The 24,500-nt window shown below is 36.7% G+C and overlaps 2 protein-coding genes across 3 annotated transcripts in view; one reads left to right on the top strand and one right to left on the bottom strand.

Annotated features, from left to right (window-relative positions):
- Positions 1–4,362, top strand: part of poe (E3 ubiquitin-protein ligase-like protein poe) — a 117,039-nt gene extending 112,677 nt beyond the window's left edge. For both annotated transcript variants that reach the window (XM_088272907.1, XM_088272906.1), the window contains exons 88-90: positions 681–856; positions 1,927–2,254; positions 3,137–4,362. In XM_088272907.1, the coding sequence (XP_088129033.1) occupies positions 681–856; positions 1,927–2,254; positions 3,137–3,361 (729 nt within the window). In that variant the 3' untranslated portion in view covers positions 3,362–4,362. The remainder of the gene's footprint in view (positions 1–680; positions 857–1,926; positions 2,255–3,136) is intronic.
- On the bottom strand, positions 3,971–23,872 carry LOC148301670 (adenylate kinase 8). Its single transcript, XM_088272909.1, has 11 exons — positions 23,713–23,872; positions 23,395–23,530; positions 22,536–22,621; positions 21,126–21,231; positions 20,066–20,217; positions 19,259–19,436; positions 16,596–16,720; positions 15,633–15,724; positions 8,443–8,554; positions 5,849–5,933; positions 3,971–5,171 (listed from the first exon to the last, which is right to left on the bottom strand). Exons 1-11 carry the CDS (start codon positions 23,791–23,793, stop codon positions 5,017–5,019), a joined length of 1,308 nt encoding a protein of 435 aa, XP_088129035.1. The 5' UTR covers positions 23,794–23,872; the 3' UTR covers positions 3,971–5,016.
- Positions 23,873–24,500: the final 628 nt, after the last annotated feature.

Genomic DNA, 24,500 nt, shown 5'->3' with positions numbered 1-24,500 from the left:
ACTATGCAGTGCCCTATGCACCATTGGGTGCGAATCAAGGGTTAAAGAGAGAGAGAGAGAGAGAGAGACAAATGCAGATTTAGATTTGGACACACTAAAAATATTTATTTATTTATTTATTTAAAGGAATAACCCGCAAAGCCTCTTCTTCTAAAAGTAGGCTTGTTTGCAGGTAGGATAGTAAGGACAGGGTAGGTAAATGTAAAAAATACATCACAAATACCCAGACCAATTGAAAATAAATCTTTCTTGAATTTATTTTGCAATTGGCGGGAATCAAACCCGCGACGCCAGTTTGGCAGTCGAGCATCTACACTTTTGCATTGGTTTGTCTATATGTCAAGTGCAGGGTCCAACTAAATTCAATTCAAACCCTTATCGGCACCCCAATGGTACATAGGGCACTGCATTATTAGCACAGTGTTATCTTGATCGTTAACACGGAGGAAAGGTGATCAGCCCTCCGCTTCAGGTACCAGTCCAGGGTAATATTGAATAAATATTACAGTGAAAAAATCACTTATATTTGACCCCCCATCCTAGGAATCGAACCCGTGACCTCCGGAACGGTAGCCGAGCGTGCTGACCATTACACTACGGAGGTGGACAACTAAAACCGGTGAAAATTATCCCACAAGAATAGAGAATAGATAGACAGTAATGTGGGTTAATGTTTGCAGGAGTGCACGGGCCACCACGACATCGGGTACCAGTGCACGGTGCACGACCTGAAGCTGCTGCTGCTGCGCTTCGCCCGCGAGCGCTCCTTCCACGAGGACACGGGCGGCGGCGGGCCCCTCTCCAACATGCAGCTCGTGCCGTGCCTGGCGCACATGGCCCTCTACGTCATCAACACGTGAGTACTATCCATTTCAATATCAAAATAATACACTTGTATGAGACCACTATTTGAGTGTATTCATTTTATTATTCATTTCAGTACTACTAACGAGTCATGTTTATTCACGTAAACATGAGTAGTTTTGATAACTCGGCAGTGTAAAGGCAAAAAGGTATAATCTGTCTCGGACCAAATTTTACTGGATAGCAAAAACAAACAAAAAATAGCGATGTTTTGAATATTGAAAGCATTAACTTTGTGGATTATTTTTTATTTCGAGAAATAAAAATACTCTGTCTTCTGATCCACTCACATTTTTATTAACCAACTAGTTTCGGCAACAACCTGTTGCCCTCTTCAGGGTTTCAGTAATAAATGTAACCCTGAAGAGAGCACCAGGTTGTTGCCGAAACTAGTTGGTTAATAAAAATGTGAATGGATCAGAACACAAAGTACATATTTTTATTTCTCGAAATAATATAAAAAAATAGCGAAATTAAATAACTCGTTTGTTTTATGTATTTTTATATGTACATATCTTAATAAAACTAAATAAGTATTGCAACTACAGCTATATCCTTTTGCCAGATTATGTAATACACTATTTTAGACATTTTGTGAAACAAACTTAGAAAATGAAAAATTTAACAGATATACCCCTTTGCCCATTACACTACCGAACTACAGATGTTCTCAACAGGTGAAAATAAATATGTGTAGTTTTCGAAAATATGACCTTTAATTTATTTGGGTTTGACTTATTCATCACTCAAAATGGCAGGTTGTGGCATTTATGGTAAAAAAAAATATATATTACAATTGATAAAAAAATTCATAGTTTAAATGCGTTTAGCTGTATCATTCTTGAAATTACGACCGCAATTCTAGAATTCCTAGAAATAGGTCCAGAAACAAGGGTGGATACTTGGGTGAGAAGTTGGATTCCTGCCCGTGTTTTAAGGCTATTTACTAAGTTCTCCATCTCTATTGAGAAAAACACCGTACCAATCCAATTTTTGAGTCCAGATATGGGTCAAAAATTTGGTGAATAGTTGTCTGATGTTGTTGCGTGTGTGTGTGTGCAGGACCCGTGTGGGCGCGCGTGCGCTGGCCGGCGTGCAGGCGTACCTGGAGTGGGGGCTGGAGCGGCGGCTGGAGAGCGCGCACGAGGCGGAGGGCGCGCTGTACCAGCTGGTGCTGGCGCTGCTACTGCAGCCGCCCGCCGCGTGGCAGCAGCAGCGCCCGGCGCACCTGGCGCGCCTGCTGGCGCTGGCGCACGCGCGCGCCGTGAGCCCCTCGGCCGCGCTCTCCGCCCTCACCGCGGAGCAGCGGGAGCCGCGCCCCTACGAGGACTACAAGCCCTACCTCATGTTCTTCTCCCTCATACAGCTGCTCTACGACGAGATGTTCAAGGTGACCCATTTCAGTACTACTAACGAGTCAAATAGCGCCAATATATAGAATAAAACCAAGTCAAAGAACTAGTGAATCATCACTAATAATCATTCTTACCTTACCACTAACAACTGGTGACGAGGATGGGATATATCATATTATTTTTTGACATCTCATCAAAGATATGGATTTTTTTAAATTAATGTTTTACTTAGTATACCACTATTTCTTAAAATCTACTGTGACACGTGTTTCAATGCATTCTGTATCATTTTCAAACACCGTATGAATTATTACAGTGTTTGAAAATGATGCGGAATGCATCGAAACAAGTGTCGCAGTATATTTTAAGAAATAGTGGTATTTACTAAGTAAAACATTCATTTAAAAATGGAGAGATTTTACCGCAAAGTGATTGCCGAATCAATTAATGAATGAATATGGAAGTCTGGGCATTTACGGGGCTGACGACCGTCTTAGGCTGGTTTAAGTGATCACTTTACATGTGTGTTTACACTCACCAATTCTACCCATTATTGACAACCACACTACTCAAATTCTTGGAATTTTTATATAATATACATCTAGTGAAGTTCTGGTCATTCAAGAACAATGTTTTAAAATTGGTTCATATATATATATATATATATATATATATATATATATATATATATATATATATATATATATATATATAGAACTTCCAAGATTTGAGTAGTATGGTTGTCAATCATGAGTAGAATCGGTGAATGTTACACGTATGTAAAGTGATCACTTTAAATCAGCCTATGACGGTCGTACTCCCCGTAAATGCCCAGACTTCCATATTCTTCTTCATCTATGTTGAGAGACCTTCATCCGTCCGGTGCTTGATTGTAAGGCGTTGTGTCTGTATTGCAGTACGTGCCGGCGGTGACAGCGGTGGAGCAGTGGCCGGGCAAGCTGGCGGAGGCCATCCGGCACGGGGACGAGGCGGTGCACCGCAGCTCGGAGCGCATCCTCGCGCAGCTCACGGAGCAGCTGCTGCCGTGCGCCTCGCTGCACGAGTGGGCCGACGCCGCCGGCATGCTCGCGCAGCTCGACGCGCAGCCCGACGCCTTCCTGGAGCGCGCGCTGCGCCGATAGACACACCCTGACCCTGACCGACCACACAAGGACCACCTCCACACACAAATTGAGAAAATAAATTGTTGGTTAGCTAAGAATTACCTCCTTTTCACTTTTAAATCAGCTATCGTATTATACTCAGACCCACAATCTATCCTAATGGCCCCTAACCTTACACAAATTGAGAAAATAGTGTGTTAGGTTAGGTTACAAAAAGATGACCTCTACTCACTTTTAAATAAGCTCGGCTGTCCAATCTTTAAAACACAGTAAGGGACATTTTTTTGTATTAGGTTTTTTTTTTGCATTTTTGAACCAAGTAGAATTTACTTAGTCCAAAAATGCAAAAAAACGTACTACGAAAAAATTTCCCTTACTGTGTTTTGAGTTCGGACAGCCGAGCTATCATATGAGGTCCCTATTATATACAGACCAGCACAAATCTAACCTAACCTTACATAAATTGAGAAAATAAATTGTAAGGTTAGGTTGAGTTACATAAAGATAACCTCTACTCACTTTTAAATCAGCTATCATGCAAGGTATCCCCTATTACATATATCAAGTTTTTGTATTAAATTCTGCGGTGTTTTTTTATTTGCTTCCTTTAAGGCTTTTATTTAAAGCTAAATTTAAAGTAACTGAATCACACCCGATTCTAATATTATAAATCTATGTAATTGTTTAATAGTTGTATTGAAATGAAGATAAACTTGCGTAGCCTTTAGAAATAAAAATTAATTGTACTTTGTAGTAACACACCTTCAGTAAACATTCACAATGCGTTTTGAAACGCGTCAAATTGACAAATTTTATTTTATTTTTCTCTATTAATTTTTTTTCAATGTTTATGTATAAATTTAATTTAATTCTTAATGTTTTGTGTCAATATATCATAACGGTTTTGCATTTTTCCTATTTTTTATTGTTATTAGCTTAAAAAATGTAGCAGCATTTTAACTTGTGTACTAACAACTTGTATTGTATTGAAAAATTACAAATAAACTATGATTTGCAAAATTATGTGTTTTCATTTTCAACATTCCTTGAATTCTTCTCCCTCTCAACTCCTTTACCACTCAATTCAATACCCCACTTTCCTAGGCTTTCAGAAAAAAACTTTGTGATACAATAAAAACCATTAAAAAATTTGTCCGCCTCCGTGGTATAACGGTTAGCGTGTTGAGCTACCGTGCTAGAGGTCCCGGGTTCGATTCCCAGGGGGGGCGGGTGAGAGTAAATATTACCGATTTTACACTCTAATATTCACTTAATATTTTACCCTGGACTGGTACCTGAAGCCAAGAGTGATCACCTCGCCGTCATGTAAGTAACGATCGAGATAACACTGCGTCAATACGACGCAGTGCCCTATGCACCATTGGGTGTGGATAAGGGTTAGAGAAGAAGAAGAAATCATTTAAATCATTAAATTCTTGAGAAAACAAACATTACTTTTTCGGTAATAGAGAAAGTCTATAATTGGTAATTTATATATGTGGCATAATTTTCGTAAAATATACCTCAAGGGCGCTTTTTTATAATATAAAATACATAATTATAAATTTTGTTTTGATATCTCCGTAATGTGATCCATATGACGTGATTCAAAAATATAAAATATCTTGAGTTTTCTCACTTCGAGTCTTCCGAGAATGTATCTGGCTGTAAGGTCAGCCCTCCAGCATGAGGTACTCCGGGTTGGCATTGGCCAGGTAGTCGTAGGAGGGGAGGTCCAGCACGGACTCCGACAGGGCGTCAGTCCCTCGGACCAAATCCACACAAGGAATGGTCATCACGGCTTCTTGGATCCCGGTCTGAATGGACTCTGAAAATTTTCAAATCAATGTTAACCCGACCACAAAGTGAAACCTATTTTCCCAGCTACAGTATGCGATAAATAGTTTTATATATTCATTTTGCCATCTCAACATAGATGAAGAAGAATATGGAAGTGATAATAAAAGTATGTATGAGGAGATGCATGAACGTGGAAGAGGCGAAGAATGTTTGCAAAGACAGAGTGGTGTGGCGTTCTACTCTCTCTGCCTATCACTGCGGAAAGCGGTGTGATGGTTAGTTAGTTAATAAAAGTAGTCATTAATTAAAATTGTGTCAGGTTGTGGTCCCGTGGTTAGTGTCGCGGACTCTTAAGTCAGAGTTTTTCGGTTTGAACCCACTCTACTACAATTTGGTACCTTTTTCTAAAAAGCCGCTTAGGCTCAAAGAAATAGTATGAAATAGAAATATTTGTATAAATAATAAAAACACAATAGGATTTACTGATTTTAAAACAAACTAATTTTTCAAGTTACTGGATGATTACCCTCCGTATGGAGAGGCCATCCACCGCATGACCATTGAGTTACCTGTAGGTGCATATCTGCAGTAATATAGGTAGTCATTACTAAGTAAGGTGTCCATCAATTGAAGACACCCTGTATTCTTCAAGTCTTAGGAAACAATTACTGAAAACAAGATATAAAACTAAGCAACATATGTTACCTGGTGTTCCTGTGGCGTCCACCACGGCGGCTGTTTCTCCACAATACTGCCGTAGACTATAGACAGCACGGAAGTAGTCTTCAGCCTGTTACAGAAAGGGCTCATTATCAACAAGTCAAACACTTTATTCATTTGTTTATTTATTTTTCATCATACACAAAATACTTCTTCTTCTTCCTCTTTCTGTAGATCATAAGTCGTCGTCGTAACGTAACGTTGTGTGGCAACCCACAACAATCGAATGAACGAGCATAATCGAACACGCTGTGGCAAGTCGACAACCGAATGAACGAGCATAATCGAACACCCAAACCGAGCTCGCACCAAACGGGAACCAGACCGTTACATTTCGTCACCGCCCGTCCACTGATAGACACGTCCTTTAACTGTTCTCACATTAGAATCACGCGATTATTCTTAAATATTTCTCGATTGTAATTTTCTAGAACTGAATAAATTTGTGTTAAAAGTAATCCGCTTTCATCTTGCTTCCCTTCTGTTAAATTAAGTTGGTGTTCAACTAGAACACATAGTTGTAACATCACTCGCGGCGAGCATCCGAAACTATAAATGGAGCGCTCGGCTCGCTGTACTGACTGCCTGAATGCTCGCACGTAACGTGTTACGTTACGACAAAATGGTGGTCAGTCACCACCCTAAGGGCATTCGTCCACTACACGGAATTTTACCGTCTGGCACGTCAGTTAGCATTTAACAACGATGATTGGGCTGGATTGGCACAAGCCCAAGTACAAGCTTTTGTCCATCTTTCTTCGGATCTGTGCTCTTGATCGGTGCGTGAACACGTTGCGTGTAAATTCCATCACGCTGAACTGTCGTAGTCGTTTTAATTTTTCAAAACCGGACTGCCGGACGGTAAATTTCCGGGAATTTTACCATCCGGCATGTCAGTTAGAGTTTTAAAATGATGATTGGTTTGGATTGGCTTGTGCTTTTGTCGGTGAAATGTGTAAGCGCTAACTGACGTGCCGGACGGTAAAATTCTGTGTAGTGGACAAACGCCCTAATGTTCTGTTTGTGCCTCCCTCCGCTTGTCGCTCTTGGGATATCGACTCCCAGCTATCTTTCTTACACAAAATACAATTTATAATAATGTACCCTTCACTCGGTCTTCCTTATTACCTGTCTGGGAGTACCAAAAGTAGTTGATGTTTCTTCCAAAATCTGTGTATTTTTCAGAATAATTATGTATTAACACATTGTAGTCGGGCGCTTCGAACAATAGACTCTAGCCTATAGCGGGTGGTTTTCGCGATTAGCGCAAAAATATATCGCTTTCTTAAAATTGACACAATTTCTAAACCAAATAATATTTTCGATTGAAATTTTCAAAGAAATCATATATGACATTTGATCATCAAAAATAAATTATAATCATAATTTTTAATTAAGTATTCCGTATTTCATAATTTTAGAAGCATTGTAAACTATAAAAATAGTCTTCCCTTTCGGGGTATCATTCCCTATACAATGCTAATATAATAAAATAATAACATACCAAACAGTAAACAAACAGTGTGAGCGGTATGAAAAATAGTCCAATACGTGAAATGGCTCAAACTAAACTTGAGATTGAGATCGCATAAAAACTCTAGATTTCTGGGGATGCCTTTACAAGCGACACACTAGCCAATCTAGACAAGACATCTCAAATAACGTCAACAGACTATCGCCTAGCACCCATAGCAGATTACCCTTCAACGCGTTTTATTTCACGCTGATAACAAACCCGTATATTGCCGTTTCCCGCCGATAACCGACAGTCGACAAAAACGGTATTTGCCGTGTCCCGCAGTTGACCGACAGTCCGCGAAAAACGGCAAATGCCGTGTCCCGCCGACAACGTGTTAAAATAGTATTAATAAATGTATGCGAGAAGAACAAAGAGACGCAGTTCATCGACATTTATTTTGTTTATAATATTGTCCCCAGCACATGTAACTCCTTTAAAATCATATATAAGGGGTGGCGGACTAATTTTTGTGTGCCCAGATTAAATAATATTCAAAATGTGTATACGCCGCGCTCGCTCTGTTTTTATATTGGTGTTGCTTTGTTCTTCTCGCCTTGTGTTTTGAAATTTTCGATATATTGGTGTAATTTTGTTATTTTCACATTTGTTACATTGTAATTTTTAATAAATAAAAGATTGTCTTCATTTGCGCGTTTCCGTCTTCCTAATCAAAAGTGTTCCAGTACCGTTAGCAGTAACAGTTGACCAAACAAAACTTTCCTCAAAGGAATATGGGCATACATGAATGTTGCTGTTATAACTAAAGCCCAGTGACATTACCAAAATGGCACTTGTACTGCCATCTGTGGTTGGATTTAAACACTAAATCAGATTATTTTCCTGTTTTACCTATGGCATTTTACTCTAAGTAGAAAGGTAACTTATTTCTGAAATATTATCACTAAGCATTGTTTGTACCTTGACTTATATTTTAAATTAAAAATAATAAATAAATTGAAAAGTAAAATACACATACGCACACGCATTGAATGTGGAACTGCAATTTTGCAGATAAATAAAAGAAACTCAAAAAGTGTTCTCAACTCAAAAAGGCAGGTACCTCTCTCAGTTTCCACCTCGTGCCATACTCGGAGTGCTGGAACGTTCCCTTCAGATCATGCTCGATAATTTTCTGTTTGCATTCTTGTTCCGGAATTATCATAAAAATTACTCTGAAATAACAAATAAATAAGCCAATAAATATCATTACAACAAAATGAATAGTTCATTACGTATTTCATCTTATGCTTTCAAATTTCTTGTACAGATATTTTTTAATTTTGCTTTATTTATTTTTTTATTTATTTATTTTATTTGGGATTTTTACAGCCACCACAAAACAATATATTATACAACATTAATTAACAAAACTATGGCCAATTAAAAAAATCCTCCGATAATGCTATTCTTATGAAAGTTATGTTGGTTGGGGTGAGTGTGTGTGTGTGTGTGTGTGTGTAGTACCTATTCCATGTCAACATAAATCATCCAACAAACAGGGATTATAAACAGTTGGCTTGTTGAACAAACGGCAACGATCAATCATTCACCTAATTTCCTGCTTATGTCATTTTTTATGGAATTAGTGCTTTTCCCAAATATATCTACGTCATTAAACATTTTATTATAAGTATCCATAATGTGGTTATTATGGTTACAAAAGTTTTTTTGTAATTTTAATTCATTTTCTTGATATTTATACTTTTCTAATCAAAAAATTAATAATATTAGTATATAACCACTCACCGAGATTTTTATGTTTACCGGTTTCGAGACGTACCCATCTCTTCGTCAGGTGATTAGTGTCAGGTGGTAGTGATTGTCCTGACGAAGAGACGGGTACGTCTCGAAACAGGTAGACATAAAAATCTCGGTGAGTGGTTATATACTAATTTTAATAACATTTTTGTAAAAAAATCAAAGTAAAAATGACTAACCACAAAGTAAATGCTTTAAATATTAATAATATTCAGAATAAAAAATTAATAACGCAGTTCTTTCCATTGAGAGAATAAGCTCTTGTGCTTGAAGAGGGACTAACACTTGTTTTTTATCCAATTTTTCTTGGATTTTAACACGTATATAATTCATTTAATTTATTTTTTAGCATTTTAATGTCTTTTATTATTAGTGGTTTCGCCACAGTGCGAAATGAAACTCAAAAAAAATAGTTATTCGAAGGACCAGTCTTATATTATTAACAATAAGACGACGATTCTACAAGATAGAAATATTTAGATCGATTTGGAGTCGTGATACTCTCCCGAGTTAGTTCGATGATTTATGCTCGAACTTTCAAGTACCAAGGGAAGGCGAGTTCGATAAATATCAAATAGCACGTATGAATAAAGAACTAACCTTTTATTCTTATAGATGGTCTTGATCCAGCGCTGGGATCAGGGCGATTCTCTCTTGATGGTGGTGATGGGGTCACAAAATACAGCGAGGTATTCACAACAATTCAATAAAATACAGCGAGGTATACACAACAATTCAATATATAGAGCGCCCGCGTAAAGAGTCAAATTGCAACTATTTTTACTTTTGTTTTTGTCTTTTATTTGGGCAGTCGGGCGTCGTTCGAAATTCAAAACGTACTACCGATAAGTACCGGCCAAACCATGCCCCCCGCCTTGGAAGTTCCTAGAGCTTCCGAAACCGTCGACGCAAACCGAAAGAACCACGAACTCCAAAACGATCAAACACGAATGTTGAAGAGAGAGAAATAATATGGAAAAATACTTAAATAAAGGGATAATTAAATAATTCATTTCAATTTGAACCATAAGAGGTTTGAGGTAATTCTCTCAACACTTTCACTTGTTCGGAAACGTCCAATTCAATACAATTGGAAACTTAATGCAAAAACAAACAAACAAAAGAAAAACTGAGATAAAAAAAATGCAAAAACAATAGATAAACAAACTACTATTGATTTGGAATTGGACACAGTTTAACAACTGGCCTTTTGAAGCTGGTGGTTTGGGTTCTGACCAAAGCCACTCTGGCAATACCATCGGTGCCAGGGTATAATTCTTCTATTCTTCCTAGAGGCCAACGTAAAGGAGGGATGTCGTCTTGTATAATTAGAACTAAAGTACCCACAGTTACCGGGTGTACACCACTTTTGGCGCACTTGCAATGTATGCAAGTATTCCAACCTCCACTTTTTCCAATATTCTTGGACTAAACTGTCTAATAACCGTTTACGAAAACCTAGACTATAACTGTTTGTTTCCAAGGCCGGAAGAGATTGCAAAGGTGTAGACATGAGAAAGTGGGCGGGAGTAAGGACTTCCGGATGAGGTTCGCCCGATAACACACAAAGGGGTCTCGAATTAAGGAGAGCCTCTATCTGTACTAATACCGTAAGGAGTTCTTCATAAGTCAGTAATTGACTTCCTATTACTCTATATAAGTGTGATTTGAAACTCTTAATATTTGACTCCCAGATTCTACCAAAATGTGGACTATGAGGTGGAATTAATTTCCATTCTATACGACGCTTAAGCATTTCTTTGCTTATAATATTGTGGTATTCCTGCGATACGGTTAACTTATAAATATCTTCTAACTGTGCCTTAGCTCCAATAAAATTTGTACCATTATCTGAGTACAAACATGATACAGGTCCTCTTCGCGACAAAAAACGTTTGAACGCGGCTAAGAAAGTATCGGAGGATAAGTCCGAAGCAAGTTCAATATGTACAGCCTTAGTTGTTAAGCAAATAAAAAGACACAGATAAGCCTTTTGAGAACGTTGTCCGCGCTTTCTAGTGAGAGAAATGTTTAGAGGACCCGCGTAATCAACACCTGTGTGGACAAAAACTTTTGCCTCCTGTATCCGATATGATGGAAGATCAGCCATTTTCGGAGTTGGATGTGACGGAGACATGCGGAAGCAGGCATTGCATTTATTTACTCGCCCTCTAATGACGCTTCTGGCAGAAAGAATCCAAATTCTTTGGCGCAGGATCGACATAAGGAGTCCCGATCCCGTATGTAAGTGAAATTTGTGGTACCGATCTATTATTAAATCGACCACATGGTCTCGTTTTGGAAGAAGCGCTGGGTGTTTGGTTTCAAAAGGAAGATCTGCTTTGGATAATCTTCCTTCAATGCGTAAAATACCTTCTTCGTCTATAAAGGGACTCAGACGTTTCAACTGTTTTGATATGACCTGAGACCCCTTTAATTGGCTTATTTCGTCTGAAAAATGCATGCTTTGGACCGCTCTAATAACCACCTTCTCAGCTTCTATCAAATCTGAGACTGTAACTGTCACCGAACGAGGTAACCGTTTTAAAAAACGTAAACAATATACAATTATACGAAGAAGCCTGTCCCAACACGAGACTCTTTTAGACAATTCGTAAAACTCCAAACAATTATTAACGAATGTATTCGTTGTTAGAAAAACTTTAGAACGTTTGTATTCCAATTTTTTTATCTTCGGATTCTTCAAAGGAAAATTTATTTATAGGCCACGTAGAGCAATCTTCCCTAGCCCACGGTGGACCGTTTAACCACAGAGGGTGGTCAATTAATTGCGCGGGTGTCAACCCGCGAGATATACAGTCGCTTGGATTTTGCTTACCATTGATATGGTAAAAATATTTGGGATCAAGAAGTTCTTGAATCTTGGTGATCCTATTTGCGACGAATGTGTCAAAACGATGTGGTGATGAGTGAGTCCAGTGTAGAGCAACTGTCGAGTCACTAAAGGCATATATATTTTTTACTGTACACCTTGAGGAAATTGTATCGATGACGAATTTAATAAGCTTTGCTAATAATAAGACTGCGCAAAGTTCTAATCGAGCTAAAGACACAATTTTGAGGGGAGCTACACGACTCTTGGCTAGAATTAGACTTATTTTATTGGGATTATTTGGAACTTCTATGCACGTATAAACACAGGCGCCATACGCGCGTTCGCTGGCGTCTGCAAACCCTAATATGTTTAAAGTACATAATTCCGACTCAAAGCCTAAAAATCGAGGTAATTTAAATCCTTTTAGCAGAGGCAATTCTTTTAAGAACTTTTGCCAGGTAGTTTTTATTTCCTCAGGTGGCAATTCATCCCACCCTAACTTACGAATCCATAAAGCTTTGATTAATAATTTCGCATATAAGATTACTGGAGAACAATAGCCATTGATGTCCCACAACTTTGCCACCGTTGACAACATTGTGCGTTTGGTACATTTAGGTATTGGGCTACATTTTACAGAAACTGTTAAAACATCTTCCTTAGGACACCAATCTAATCCGAGAATCTTAAGGTTATCCTCTTCATTGTCAAATTTAACTTTACTAGTTAAACGGTTACTTTCCGGAATAGCATTCATTACTTCCGCCGAGTTGCTTACAAATTTAACTAATTCAAAACCTCCTAATTTGAAAAGTTCAATTAGACTTAGCGCCAACTTAACACCTTCTTCCGTTGTGCGAGTGGACGTGCCTAAATCGTCCATATAAAAATCTTCGGACGCGATTTTGGCAGCGTATGGATATTTATCATGTTCATCTTTAGCTAGCTGCTTTACGGTACGCCTAGCTAAGTAAGGACTACAACTCAAACCGAAGCACACGCGATTAAACTGGTACATCTTTATTACGTCATCAGTTTTAAATTTATACAGGATATTGAGAAAACGACGATCTTCAGGACGTACAATTAAATTTAGAAACATTTGCTTGATATCCGCGCTGCGTGCAATTGGAAATAATCTGAATTTTAGAATAACGGCGGGTAATTCTGCTTGTAAATTAGGACCTGGATGTAAATAATCATTCAGAGAAAGACCCGACGTAGTCACCTGACTGGCGTTTAGGACAACTCTAAGTTTTGTAGTGAGTTTGTCCGCTCGTTGAACTCCGTGATGAGGTATGACATAAAATGGCTCGTTAGAATTACTAAGTGGTATGGGAGAAATAAATTTATTTTCGAGATATTCTTCCATGACCTTATCATAGTCACGACGCAGAGTGTCATTTTGATTAATTTTGCGTTCTAACTTCTGATAGCGAAGTGTCGCAGTTGTAAGTGAATCTCCTAAACAAGACGGATCTCTATTAAAGGGTAGTGCTGTGACGTAGCGCCCAGTGCTATCCCGATGTATGTTTGATTTATAAAATTCTTCACACTGTTTTTTCTCAGATGAAAAACTTGGTTTTTCACTCGAAGGTGCTTCTTCTAATGTCCAAAATCTGGATACTAGTGTCTCAATTGATTCCTTAGAAGTAGTCAAAAAATTATGAATAGGAGGACGAGTATCGTCCTTATCGTAACTTATCAAAGAATTGGCCGAACCTTCAATTATAAACCCAAATGCGGTCTCTATAGCGTCTGGGTTTCCTGGCGGTCCACTTATTCTTTTATCTCGCAGAATTTCAGTAAAGACTTCAGCACCCGGTAATATGTCTACTGGTCTTGAAATGTGGAAGTCTCTGTCGGCTAAGGACAAGTCTTTTAAATAGTTGAGAGATGAGGTATTAATCTCGGAAACTGGAAGGTTATCAGTTATCTTATTTAATACTAGTGGTTGAATACTTAAATTATAACTAGGATCATCCTGCGATTTTAAAACTAAATTTGTTACACCGTGAATTGGTTGCGAAGTATTTGACGACTCGAGTTCAGAAATTTTTGTCATCCGTATAAGTGTGTCTTTAACAAAATAAAACTTCCTTTTGAAAACTGTCAAGCTCTCAAAATTCGGTTGAAAATCTGGATTTAACTTCATTTGCAACACGTTTTCATTATCACATAAGTTTTTAAATTCGGAAAAAAGATTGTCAATTTCCGATGCCTGTACTCTAAATCTAAATTCTTGTGTAATTTGCGTTTCTTTTTGACTTTGATAAACATTTTGAGCTTGTTTATGTAGCTCTTCGATTTTCGCCAAAATATAATCTTTTTTTGCTTTCGCCAATTTAAGTTGTATTTTATCATTCATGTTTACGTAATGCTTATTGCAGTAGCAATATTATCAAAGGGAAACAAATTCACAAGGAATTTAAATATCGAATTTAGTATTGACACCAAATCCGAAACGCTCGCAATCGTAAATAGGTACGCTAGTAATCGTAAATATGTAAATCCGGTTCGATAGGACCAAAAATGGTTTCGCCACAGTGCGAAATGAAACTCAAAAAAAATAGTTATTCGAAGGACCAGTCTTATATTATTAACAATAAGACGACGATTCTACAAGATAGAAATATTTAGATCGATTTGGAGTCGTGATACTCTCCCGAGTTAGTTCGATGATTTATGCTCGAACTTTCAAGTACCAAGGGAAGGCGAGTTCGATAAATATCAAATAGCACGTATGAATAAAGAACTAACCTTTTATTCTTATAGATGGTCTTGATCCAGCGCTGGGATCAGGGCGATTCTCTCTTGATGGTGGTGATGGGGTCACAAAATACAGCGAGGTATTCACAACAATTCAATAAAATACAGCGAGGTATACACAACAATTCAATATATAGAGCGCCCGCGTAAAGAGTCAAATTGCAACTATTTTTACTTTTGTTTTTGTCTTTTATTTGGGCAGTCGGGCGTCGTTCGAAATTCAAAACGTACTACCGATAAGTACCGGCCAAACCAATTAGCATTTTAATTTTTTAACATCTGTAGGAAAGTTATTGAAGTATTTCCAAATATGATGAAAGAATGTATGGACTATATCTCTTCTCCAGAAATGTTTGTACTTTATGCATATCGCTCACTCCTTTCAAGAACGTCATAAATCAAAAATCATCAATTTGCAGTTGTGCATGTTTTCAGAATGCCCAGAAAATGTACTATATCCCAGAAAAAGAGGCATATTTTTAACTTAATATTTACCCGCTACAGGGCAGAAAGTGTTGTTTTTGCATTTTGAAGAAAAAGTATTGTTTATTTATTTTTTTAAATACACTAAATATTTTTCAAATGGAGAAAAAACCTTTAGGTTTTACCTAAAAAGATCTGTTGCACAGTAAAAAGTTCAATAAGTGGCTTGATATTTATTTTTAATACATTGTATTATATTTTTAAACTTTAAAAACGTTCTCCTGAAAAATGCGGTTTTTTGATTTATGACGTTCGTGAAAGGAGTAAGCGATATATATTCAACCGTTAATGAGTGCTGAGAATGGATATATTGACTCTGGTATACATTACCAAAAATGCGGCCGTCAATATATTGATGATTACGCCAGTGTATTTGTTTTTCCTGGTATTATTTGAAGTCTCACCTGTTTGGCGGGGTGTCCAAATGGTCAAGGATTTCAAACTCCTTCACGCTCCGGGGGAAATGTGTCAACACCCATCCCTGCTCCAGACAGTCCTAAAATATTTTACACAATTCAGACAATAATATATTATAGGTAAATCAACGTTATAGGAAACATCTATATTTCTTTTTGTATGAAAGAAGATAGAAGTCATCCCAGGGCTTACGACCTGGCATTTGGCTGGCTTGAGCAATTACTTTATATACTTGTGTAATGTTAAAATTCTTTTTTTTTTGACATCTCATCAAAGATGAAAAAGAATATGGAAGTCTGGGCATTTATGGGGCTGACGACCGTCATAGGCTGGTTTAAGTGATCACTTTACACACATGTAACATTCACCAATTCTACCTATGATTGACAACCACACTACGCACGCTATTTCACAGTGAGCTGTAAGCCCTGTAAATGCCATATTATTGTTCATCTATGTTGAGATATATATATATATATATATATATATATATATATATATATATATATATATATATATATATATATATATATATATATATATATATATATATATATATATATATATATATATATATATATATATATATATATATATATATATATATATATATATATATATATATATATATATATATATATATATATATATATATATATATATATTATTTTTTGATATCTCATCAAAGATGAAGAAGAATATGGAAGTATTAATTAAAGTATTAATTAGTAAGTAAGTAATTCTTTGATGAGATATCAAAAAATAATATGAAAATAACTCCTGTAATTGGAGATAATCCAGATTTTGTGAACAAGTATTTGGACACACTCAAAATGTTGTATATATATATATATATATATATATATATATATATATATATATATATATATATATATGAGACTTGTCTCTCTTTCACCCTCAGCCTAAATACAACCTCTACGCGTATTTACCTTTTGAAATAGGCGCTTGTGCAAGAGCTCCAAAATGTCAGCGTAGGTCATTTTGCACGCGTGAATCTTCTTTCCGAGGTCATCGTCCCGTAAGCACGCTTGCCGGAACAGGTACATGAAGTTTACTGGCAAATGCAACAAGGAAAGTCTAATTAATCCACTTCAAAGATCAACTGGGCAATTTACCCAAATGGTTTATAACTGTAATTCGGCAGCAAAATTAAGATTTACAAAACTTGTGTCCGACCCATCATGACGTATGGAATCCAAAGTAGAGCGGACACCGTTGCCACAAAAAACGCGCTTAGAGTGTCAGAAATGAAGACTCTAAGAAGCATATCAGGCAAGTCTTCGAGATAGAATAAGAAATGCCAGGATCAGGGAAATATGCGAGATGGAAGATGTCGTTAGGTGGGGAAGGCAACGACGGAGACAATGGTATGCGCATGTGACGAGAATGGAACCATCCAGACTCCCCTCACATCACACTGTACGGCCAGCCCCATGGTAAACGACTCCCGGGCAGACCACCAAAGAGATGGGTCGATAGCCGGGAATCGACATCGCAGGAGGCTAATCCCTCTTAAAAACAGGACAACAACAAGATGAAGAAGGTTTATAACTGACAAAAGCACGTTTATGTATAGATGTTACTTACTTACTTACTTATAATCCTTATCCGCACCCAATGGTGCATAGGGCACTGCATCCAATTGACACAGTGTTATATTGATCATTACTTACATGAAGGCAAGGTGATTACTCTTGCGCTTCAGGAACCAGTCCAGGGTAATATTAAATAAATGTCCGCCTCGGTGTAATGGTGTAATGGTCGGCGTGTTTAGCTACCGTGCTGGAGGTCCCGGGTTCGATTCCCAGGGGGGGGTGAAAATAAATATTTGTTTAGATGTTACTGTTGGAGAAGTGTTACTTTTTTGGATACCCAATTGTGATAGAATTTAGATTTAAATTTTGTATTGATATCAATTGGTGGAACTACATTTTATATGATAAAACAACATATTTATCAGTTTTTTCCTTTTATTGTTGAGACATTGTTGTCGGGCAGTTTTTTCATCAACCCCAACCCAATATTATAATTATACTCAGACAGTCTGCCGTCTGACCCTCGGTATACTAATCACATATTTGTACAATGCATCTGTACAATATTTTATTTATTGTTTTGGCATTAACTTTGTGGTAAGACATATTACAATGATTAAAGAAAACACTTCGTTTTTTACCACTTGAGTTTTATTATAGACTATATGTTTCAGAAGTTAAACTTCCATCATTCAGGTCTGTATAATAACTAAAATATAAAATTGTTCTAAAAATAAGGAGAGGGGAAAGTAAGGGGAAGGGGTTAGTCAAGGAACGGAGTTTGAAAACAAAGGAAAAATGGAAAGCAATGGCGAAGAATTTTGAAACAATATATTATTTATTTATTAATTATCCTTATTTTTAGAACAATTTTATATTTTAGTTATTATACAGACCTGAATGATGGAAGTTTAACTTCTGAAACATGTAGTCTTTAATAAAACTCAAGTGGTAAAAAACGAAGTGTTTTCTTTAATCATCTGTACAATGTTTGCAGGCGTCTCTCGCACTCTACCAAAAGTAAGCAAATAGAACGCTTATAAGCGTCTCCAGCTCCCTACCGACAGTGTGTAAAAGACGCTTTTAATTTAGTAATAAATCTTGGTCACAACTGTCGTCGAGAAAAGGCGATTCAGTTGGCTTGGCCATGTACTCCGCATGCCTCCTGAGAGCCGCCATCAAGCTTGCCTCTTTTACAAGGCATCAGGTTGGCGCCGCCCAGGACGACCACTGCTGACAATTCGTCGGCAGTTCTCGTCAGAGCTTCGGGACGCGGATCTGACTTGGGAGGATGCAAGGGAGCTGGCAGCCGACAGAAAAGCCTGGAGACAGTTTGTGGACTCCATATGCTCCACCCTGGGAGCGGATATAGTTTAATAATAATAAAGTTTCCCGCAAACAATGTGTTAACACGTTGGTTATGAGGAAGTTTGTTGTAATTTGACGCGGGTGATATTAGATCGCATCGAAAGAATGATGACTTTTAGCCATATTTTGAAACTAGAAAAGAATCGGTCATATTTTTGTTTTATAGTGACACCTATCCATAACACAGCAAAGCAAACATGACAAGAAATTGGACGTTTAAGACGTGATTTTTGTATATAAAGTGAAGGTAACTGAAATACACAAAAATATGCACACCGCCGCAACATAAGGTGTCTGAAACACACAAATATCGTAGTCATACAGGAGAAAGTGACCAAGTGCATTTTTTACAAAAATGTGATCATTGACTATTTGATATCTTACTAGCTTAATGTTGCCCTGAAAAAAATCCCAAACGATTTTAAACATGGAAGTATAATATATTGTTAAAAACGACTAACTGCATTGATGTTTATTTTCTTGCCAAGCAAAAGTGACTTAAATGTCCCTCCTGAACATTTTACGTTTTGTTAGTTGGTCATTTTCTCCTGTACGACTGCGATATGTGCACGCCGGAAAATATGTGTTAATATCATCCAGCACTTTCATGTAGCACCATCAAGTTAATGCAGTGATGATATGATGCAGTCTCCTACTGGGGTAAAATTAAGAAAAAAAATATGTCTTACTTTGCACCAAGTTGAAGGTCTGCGCCAGCGCCCGAGCCTGAGTGTGCCGCCTGCAGCCGCTGGGGCCGAGTAGCACCACCCGGTATATTGTCGGCATTCCCGTTGGCCTCTTCCTCTTGGCGAGGGCGCAGCACACTTCCGCCAGCCCGTCGTTGCTTCTCTCATCCAGCTTCACCTCCTGGGAATGAATGGTCAGGTTGGGTTACCTCGACCTCAACAGAAGGTATAATATACGAGCCACCATCGTGGTAGCTTATTTTAACCCTTTCCGGTCCTATGTCGAATGTCATTCGAAACAACTCCTACCCCCTCTTCATCCTTCAAAATCACAATATAAAATTTAGAAAATTTATAAATAAGATACAAATATAAAATTTAGAAAATTTATAAATAATAATTTATAGAATTTATTAAATTTAGTTGTTATTTGGGGTTGCTACGCAATGCATAATAAAAATAGCATTTAGGATTTTTTACGGAGTTTTTGGTAAGGGAATGTAATTAATTATGAGTATTTTAACGTTTTAGAATTGAATAATGAACCCTCATGATGACAAGGTCCTTGTCCAAACTGGTGGGTTAAAGTGTACTAATAATAAAAAAGTGGTTAAAACAAGGTTTGACCGCAAAGTGACTGTTAATGAAATAGTCAAAAACAGCTTTAGCTGACGACATAGTCGCTGTGGGGGGTAGAGACTGGCTGCAAGCAGCAACCGACCGGAGGAAATGGAAAGAAGGGCAAAAGGCCTATATCCAGCAGTGGAGGACAGAGGGCTCATGAAGAAGAAGAAGAAAGCTATAGCTGACCTGAAGGGTGGCTTTGTATATCCTCTTCAGCTCGTGTGTCCTGCATGGCGGTCCCGTTGCTGCAGTTGAAGCGCCCACTAGGGAGAGAGAGCAGGTTGGGAGGATCCCGGCCCTCTGAGCTGCAAATGCTTCCTCGGGAGTAGAAGGATAATCTAAAAGCAGCGTAACAAGGCTTGATCAAATCATCATCTATAATTTATAATTCCCTCAATATGCCATATTCTCTCCGAATCCACGGCTTTACATGTTAGCCAATGCTTTTGAAAGTATAGATTTATTTAATATATTGTTATCCACCTTGAAGCCTGTACTTTCTCAGCGTTTCTTCTCCATGTTATAATGGATAAATGTAAACGTTGTGTTTCACTCTCTCTCGCTGCTCGCTGATAGTGTGTGAAGGAGACGTGTATTTCCCAGTACTTACTATTTGTTATTTTATTATTATTTTATGTTTAAGACTTTTTGTTTCTCTATTAGTGTATTCATTAATGTATTTTTATATTAGATACTGTATATATGTATTATGTTAAAGGCATTATAGCCGTTCAATAAATAAATAAATATTACTTGACATATTTATTTATTTATTATATTCACCCACGAAGCATAGTTGTAATTGTAAAAGAAAAACACTTGTTTTTAACCACTTGAGTTATATTTTATTTTCTTATAAGGAATAGTTTCGGAAGCTATGCTTCCATCTTCACTTCTAAATGTAAACTAAAGCAAAAATAATTATCTGTTTTACAAATAAGGTGGGGGGTAACTTAGCGGGGGGGGGGGGTGAGTCATGGGGTGGAGTTTGAGAATAAAGGAAAATTGGAAAGCCAAGGCGAAGAATTTTGAAATAATATATCATTTTTTGTTTAAGTTTTTTAGTTTTTCTTTTACAATTTCATCATTTCTTACCACAATAAATAAAAAGCATAGTTGTGTTGGGTGTGTATTCAGAGTCCTGACATGAGAGTGAATTAGGTGACAATTTTTGGGAGCTAAATAATTAAAAATAAAAAAAAACTGCAATTTGCTAATGTATCTAAATTATAGAATGAGATCTCACCGTACATAATCCATCCCTTCCTATTGTATGGAGGACTCTTCAATTTCTCCAAAACTACTTCGGCCAGAGCTCCCGGATCCAAAACATATTTATTGTTCCTCATCAACTAAATTTGAACACATAAAAATACCAATTAAGTAAAAATTACATATATTTTGTCTATGGTAATCATCTTCACAATACAGTACAAAAAAAATGAGTACATTGATTTGGTTCTTTATCCAAAATTTAAATGTTTATCAAGATTCAAAAAAGAAAGTCGTCAGGGTGTGGGCAGATGACAGATCTCCCGGCTCAGGAATATATGGGCTTAGACAGGGATCAGGACAGTTAAGGTGCTGTTTAGAGCTGCCCGAGACAAGGACAATTACTCTCAAGTAATAGTCGACGTCAGGAGGACCTGATGTGATACCCACAGAAGATCAATATTTAATTGATATTCTAGCCTAGATGGAGAAATGTACACTAAGACCTCTTTCCGTCGTAGATATATTCTAAAACATCGCGACACAAATTGAAACAACGCCAAGTGAATTGCTATTTTCCATTGGAAATCATATAAACATATAAACAATATAATAAAACCCTTATCCGCACCCCAATGGTGCATAGGGCACTGCGTCATATAAACGCAGTGTTATCTTGATCGTTTTACACATGAAGGAAAGGTGATCAGCCCTCCGCTTCAGGTACCAGTCTAGGGTAATATTAAATAAATATTACAGTGAAAAATATCACTTATATTTATTTGACCACCCCTGGGAATCGAACCCGGGACCTCCAGAACGTAAACATATAAACATATAAACAATAAGATAGGTTAAATCATATAAACAACAAGATAGGTTACAGGTACCGCATTTTTCATTCAGTCCTTAAATGTTAAAAAAAGAAGTATATTTACATAACAAAACAAAAGTAAAACTTTGAAACAACGCAAAGTGAAATGACGCAAAGCGAGGTCTGAGTGTATTTAGAAGAGAATATGGAATCTGTGTATTTACAGGGCTTGCTACCATCATTACTGGATACCATTCACCATTCTACCCATGATTGATGACCACATCAATTAAATTTCGAAAAATTGAATTTATAACAATTCATGACAGTCAAAAACTATGCGCTAAAACAACTCTTATATATGTATTTAAGAATTACTCATACGAATCACAAGAAAGCACCTCACAACACACAAACCACTAATAACATACTACAGGTATACATGAATATTTATGTATTAATTTTTTAATCAAACACAGATTTTTTGAGAATACTAAGTTCTAAATACAATATAATAAGATTATTTAAAAAAAAAACACATAAAAATTAATATTGTGACAATTGTTTCGCATAGTTATGGCATTTTCAAACACAACTAGGCAAAACAAAATTTTCAAAGTAGGTACAAACCTGTCTGTAAGGCTCCAATATTTGTTCTCTGGATAAAGACACAATATTCAATTCGACGGCCATCCGTTCTACTAGAGCAGGAACATCTGAAACCAGCAATATACTTATCCAATATTTAAAAAAATCAAAACTGAGTATGATCAATTTAAATAATAGTGTTAATATTGGCTTAGTGTCCCTTAGAGTAGGCATGTCAAACATGCGGCCTGCGAGTTTTTTTTTGCAGCCCACGGATACCATGGATATTATTCATTTATTTTAATTCTTCATTGAAATCATTGAACATGTATGGGAACGTATGGGAACAAATTATATTCTTTTGCAAAATCATTAAGTTGGATCTACTGTACCTCATGTGACTGTCTTTTACGATAAATTATTCACTTAAAGTTAGATAAAAATGAAAAAGAGATTTTTAAGTTTTTTTTATGTGGCCCGCCGGCGTACCCAAAATACCTTATGCGGCCATTATGGTGCCTTTTTAGTTTAACACCTCTGCCTTAGAGACAAAATAAAGAGTTCATTCGTGGCAGTCTGGGTGTAAGAGGCATCGATAGTAAGGTAGAGGAAAGGCACCTGATCATATTGTGAACCAGGCAATCGCCCAGGATCTTCCTTAAAAGACATCTAGAGGAAGACCAAAGAATTCATGGATGCTGCAGAAAAGTAACATGATTCGAAGGCATTGCCTAGGTGACGTTGTCAATGATGGAAGAACCTACAACCTGAGGACGAGGAGAGCTGACCCCAACAGTGTACAAATACGATAAATTGCGATGTAGCCAGGATGAAAAAGTGATAATAATAATAATTAAAGATTATAATCATAATAATTTAAACGGTTTTAATAATAATTCACCGAAATTGTTTTGAGGTGGAGAAATCAAAAATATTTTATGCAAGTCTCGTCCATTTTTTATCATCTTCATCAGTAAACTTTTTAAAAATACCACATGGTCATCTGGCTTCGCTATTATCAATTCTGTGGCCATAGTCTGGAAGAAATTATTTAAAATATAGATGTCAAAATAATTTAATAAAATCTACCGTAACTACTAAAACAAAATTAATAAAATAAAACACAATTTGCAAAAATACTAGTGTAAAAGTAACTTAATTAGTCTGCACAAGATCCTATCCTGTCAGACCATATCAGACATAAAAGAGATGAACAAACCTGAAAAAGTTCATATATTCGGTATTTTTCCATATAAGGAATATATTTTGGTGGAGGATAAACATAAGTTAATTCCTCCATAATTATTATTTAATTTTAAATTATTTCAGCTTGGATTCCAATGTGAAAAATACAGTGTTTGAAAAATAATGTACCTACTTGAAATATGTATTCTGTCACCTTGTTGTTCTATTTTTTAATTATTTTGGTAAAGTTATTTTTCAAATTTTAATTACTCTCCAGGCAAGAACCAACTGATACATTTTTTTAACAACATGATACAACTGAACCAACTGTTTCATACACAAAATTAAAATTTTAAATGTGATTATACATTACATACATCTGTCTACACTGGATTTTCCTGCGCTGAGGGCACACAATACATGATAAATGACTTAAAAATATTTCTGGTAACAATAATTATCGTTAATCATAACCATGAGCCGAACTAGAATTCAATTGAACTTTAGGTAATTCCAAAAAAAATAACCCAGACTACCTAGCAGTACTCTTTCGGTGATTTTTAAAAACAAATTTAATCTGCGCGTACTTGTAACATCCGTTTCTTTTGTGAAAAATGGACGAAATTCGAATTCTCACAGCTGTTTTATAACAAACATTTTCGAGGAAATATATTTCTATTTTAACACGGAGGACTTACATTCACAACTGGCAACTCTCTAGTAACAAACGAAAGTGAATATTTTGAGTATCGTCCAAACAAATGTTGGCACGTGCAGAACCGGCTCAATTTTGTCCTAAAAATCACAGACTAATTTATTTAT

The sequence above is a fragment of the Brachycentrus maculatus genome, unplaced genomic scaffold (assembly GCF_059751285.1).
Source record: "Brachycentrus maculatus isolate JH-2025_06_01 unplaced genomic scaffold, ASM5975128v1 h1tg000531l, whole genome shotgun sequence".
Classification (NCBI taxonomy): Eukaryota; Metazoa; Arthropoda; class Insecta; order Trichoptera; family Brachycentridae; genus Brachycentrus; species Brachycentrus maculatus.
The sequence above is the reverse complement of the archived record's forward strand: the minus strand, read 5'-3'. Positions and strand labels throughout refer to the sequence as shown.

What these genes read in the sequence shown, in the direction of transcription:
- LOC148301670 (XM_088272909.1), bottom strand. Translation starts at nt 23,793, where the DNA reads ATGGAGGAATTAACTTATGTTTATCCTCCACCAAAATATATTCCTTAT. An exon ending in TATACAAAGCCACCCTTCAG is followed by an intron (nt 19,437 to 20,065) that starts GTCAGCTATAGC and finishes ATTCATTCCCAG; the next exon opens with GAGGTGAAGCTGGATGAGAG. An exon ending in GACCTTCAACTTGGTGCAAA is followed by an intron (nt 16,721 to 19,258) that starts GTAAGACATATT and finishes TGCATTTGCCAG; the next exon opens with TAAACTTCATGTACCTGTTC.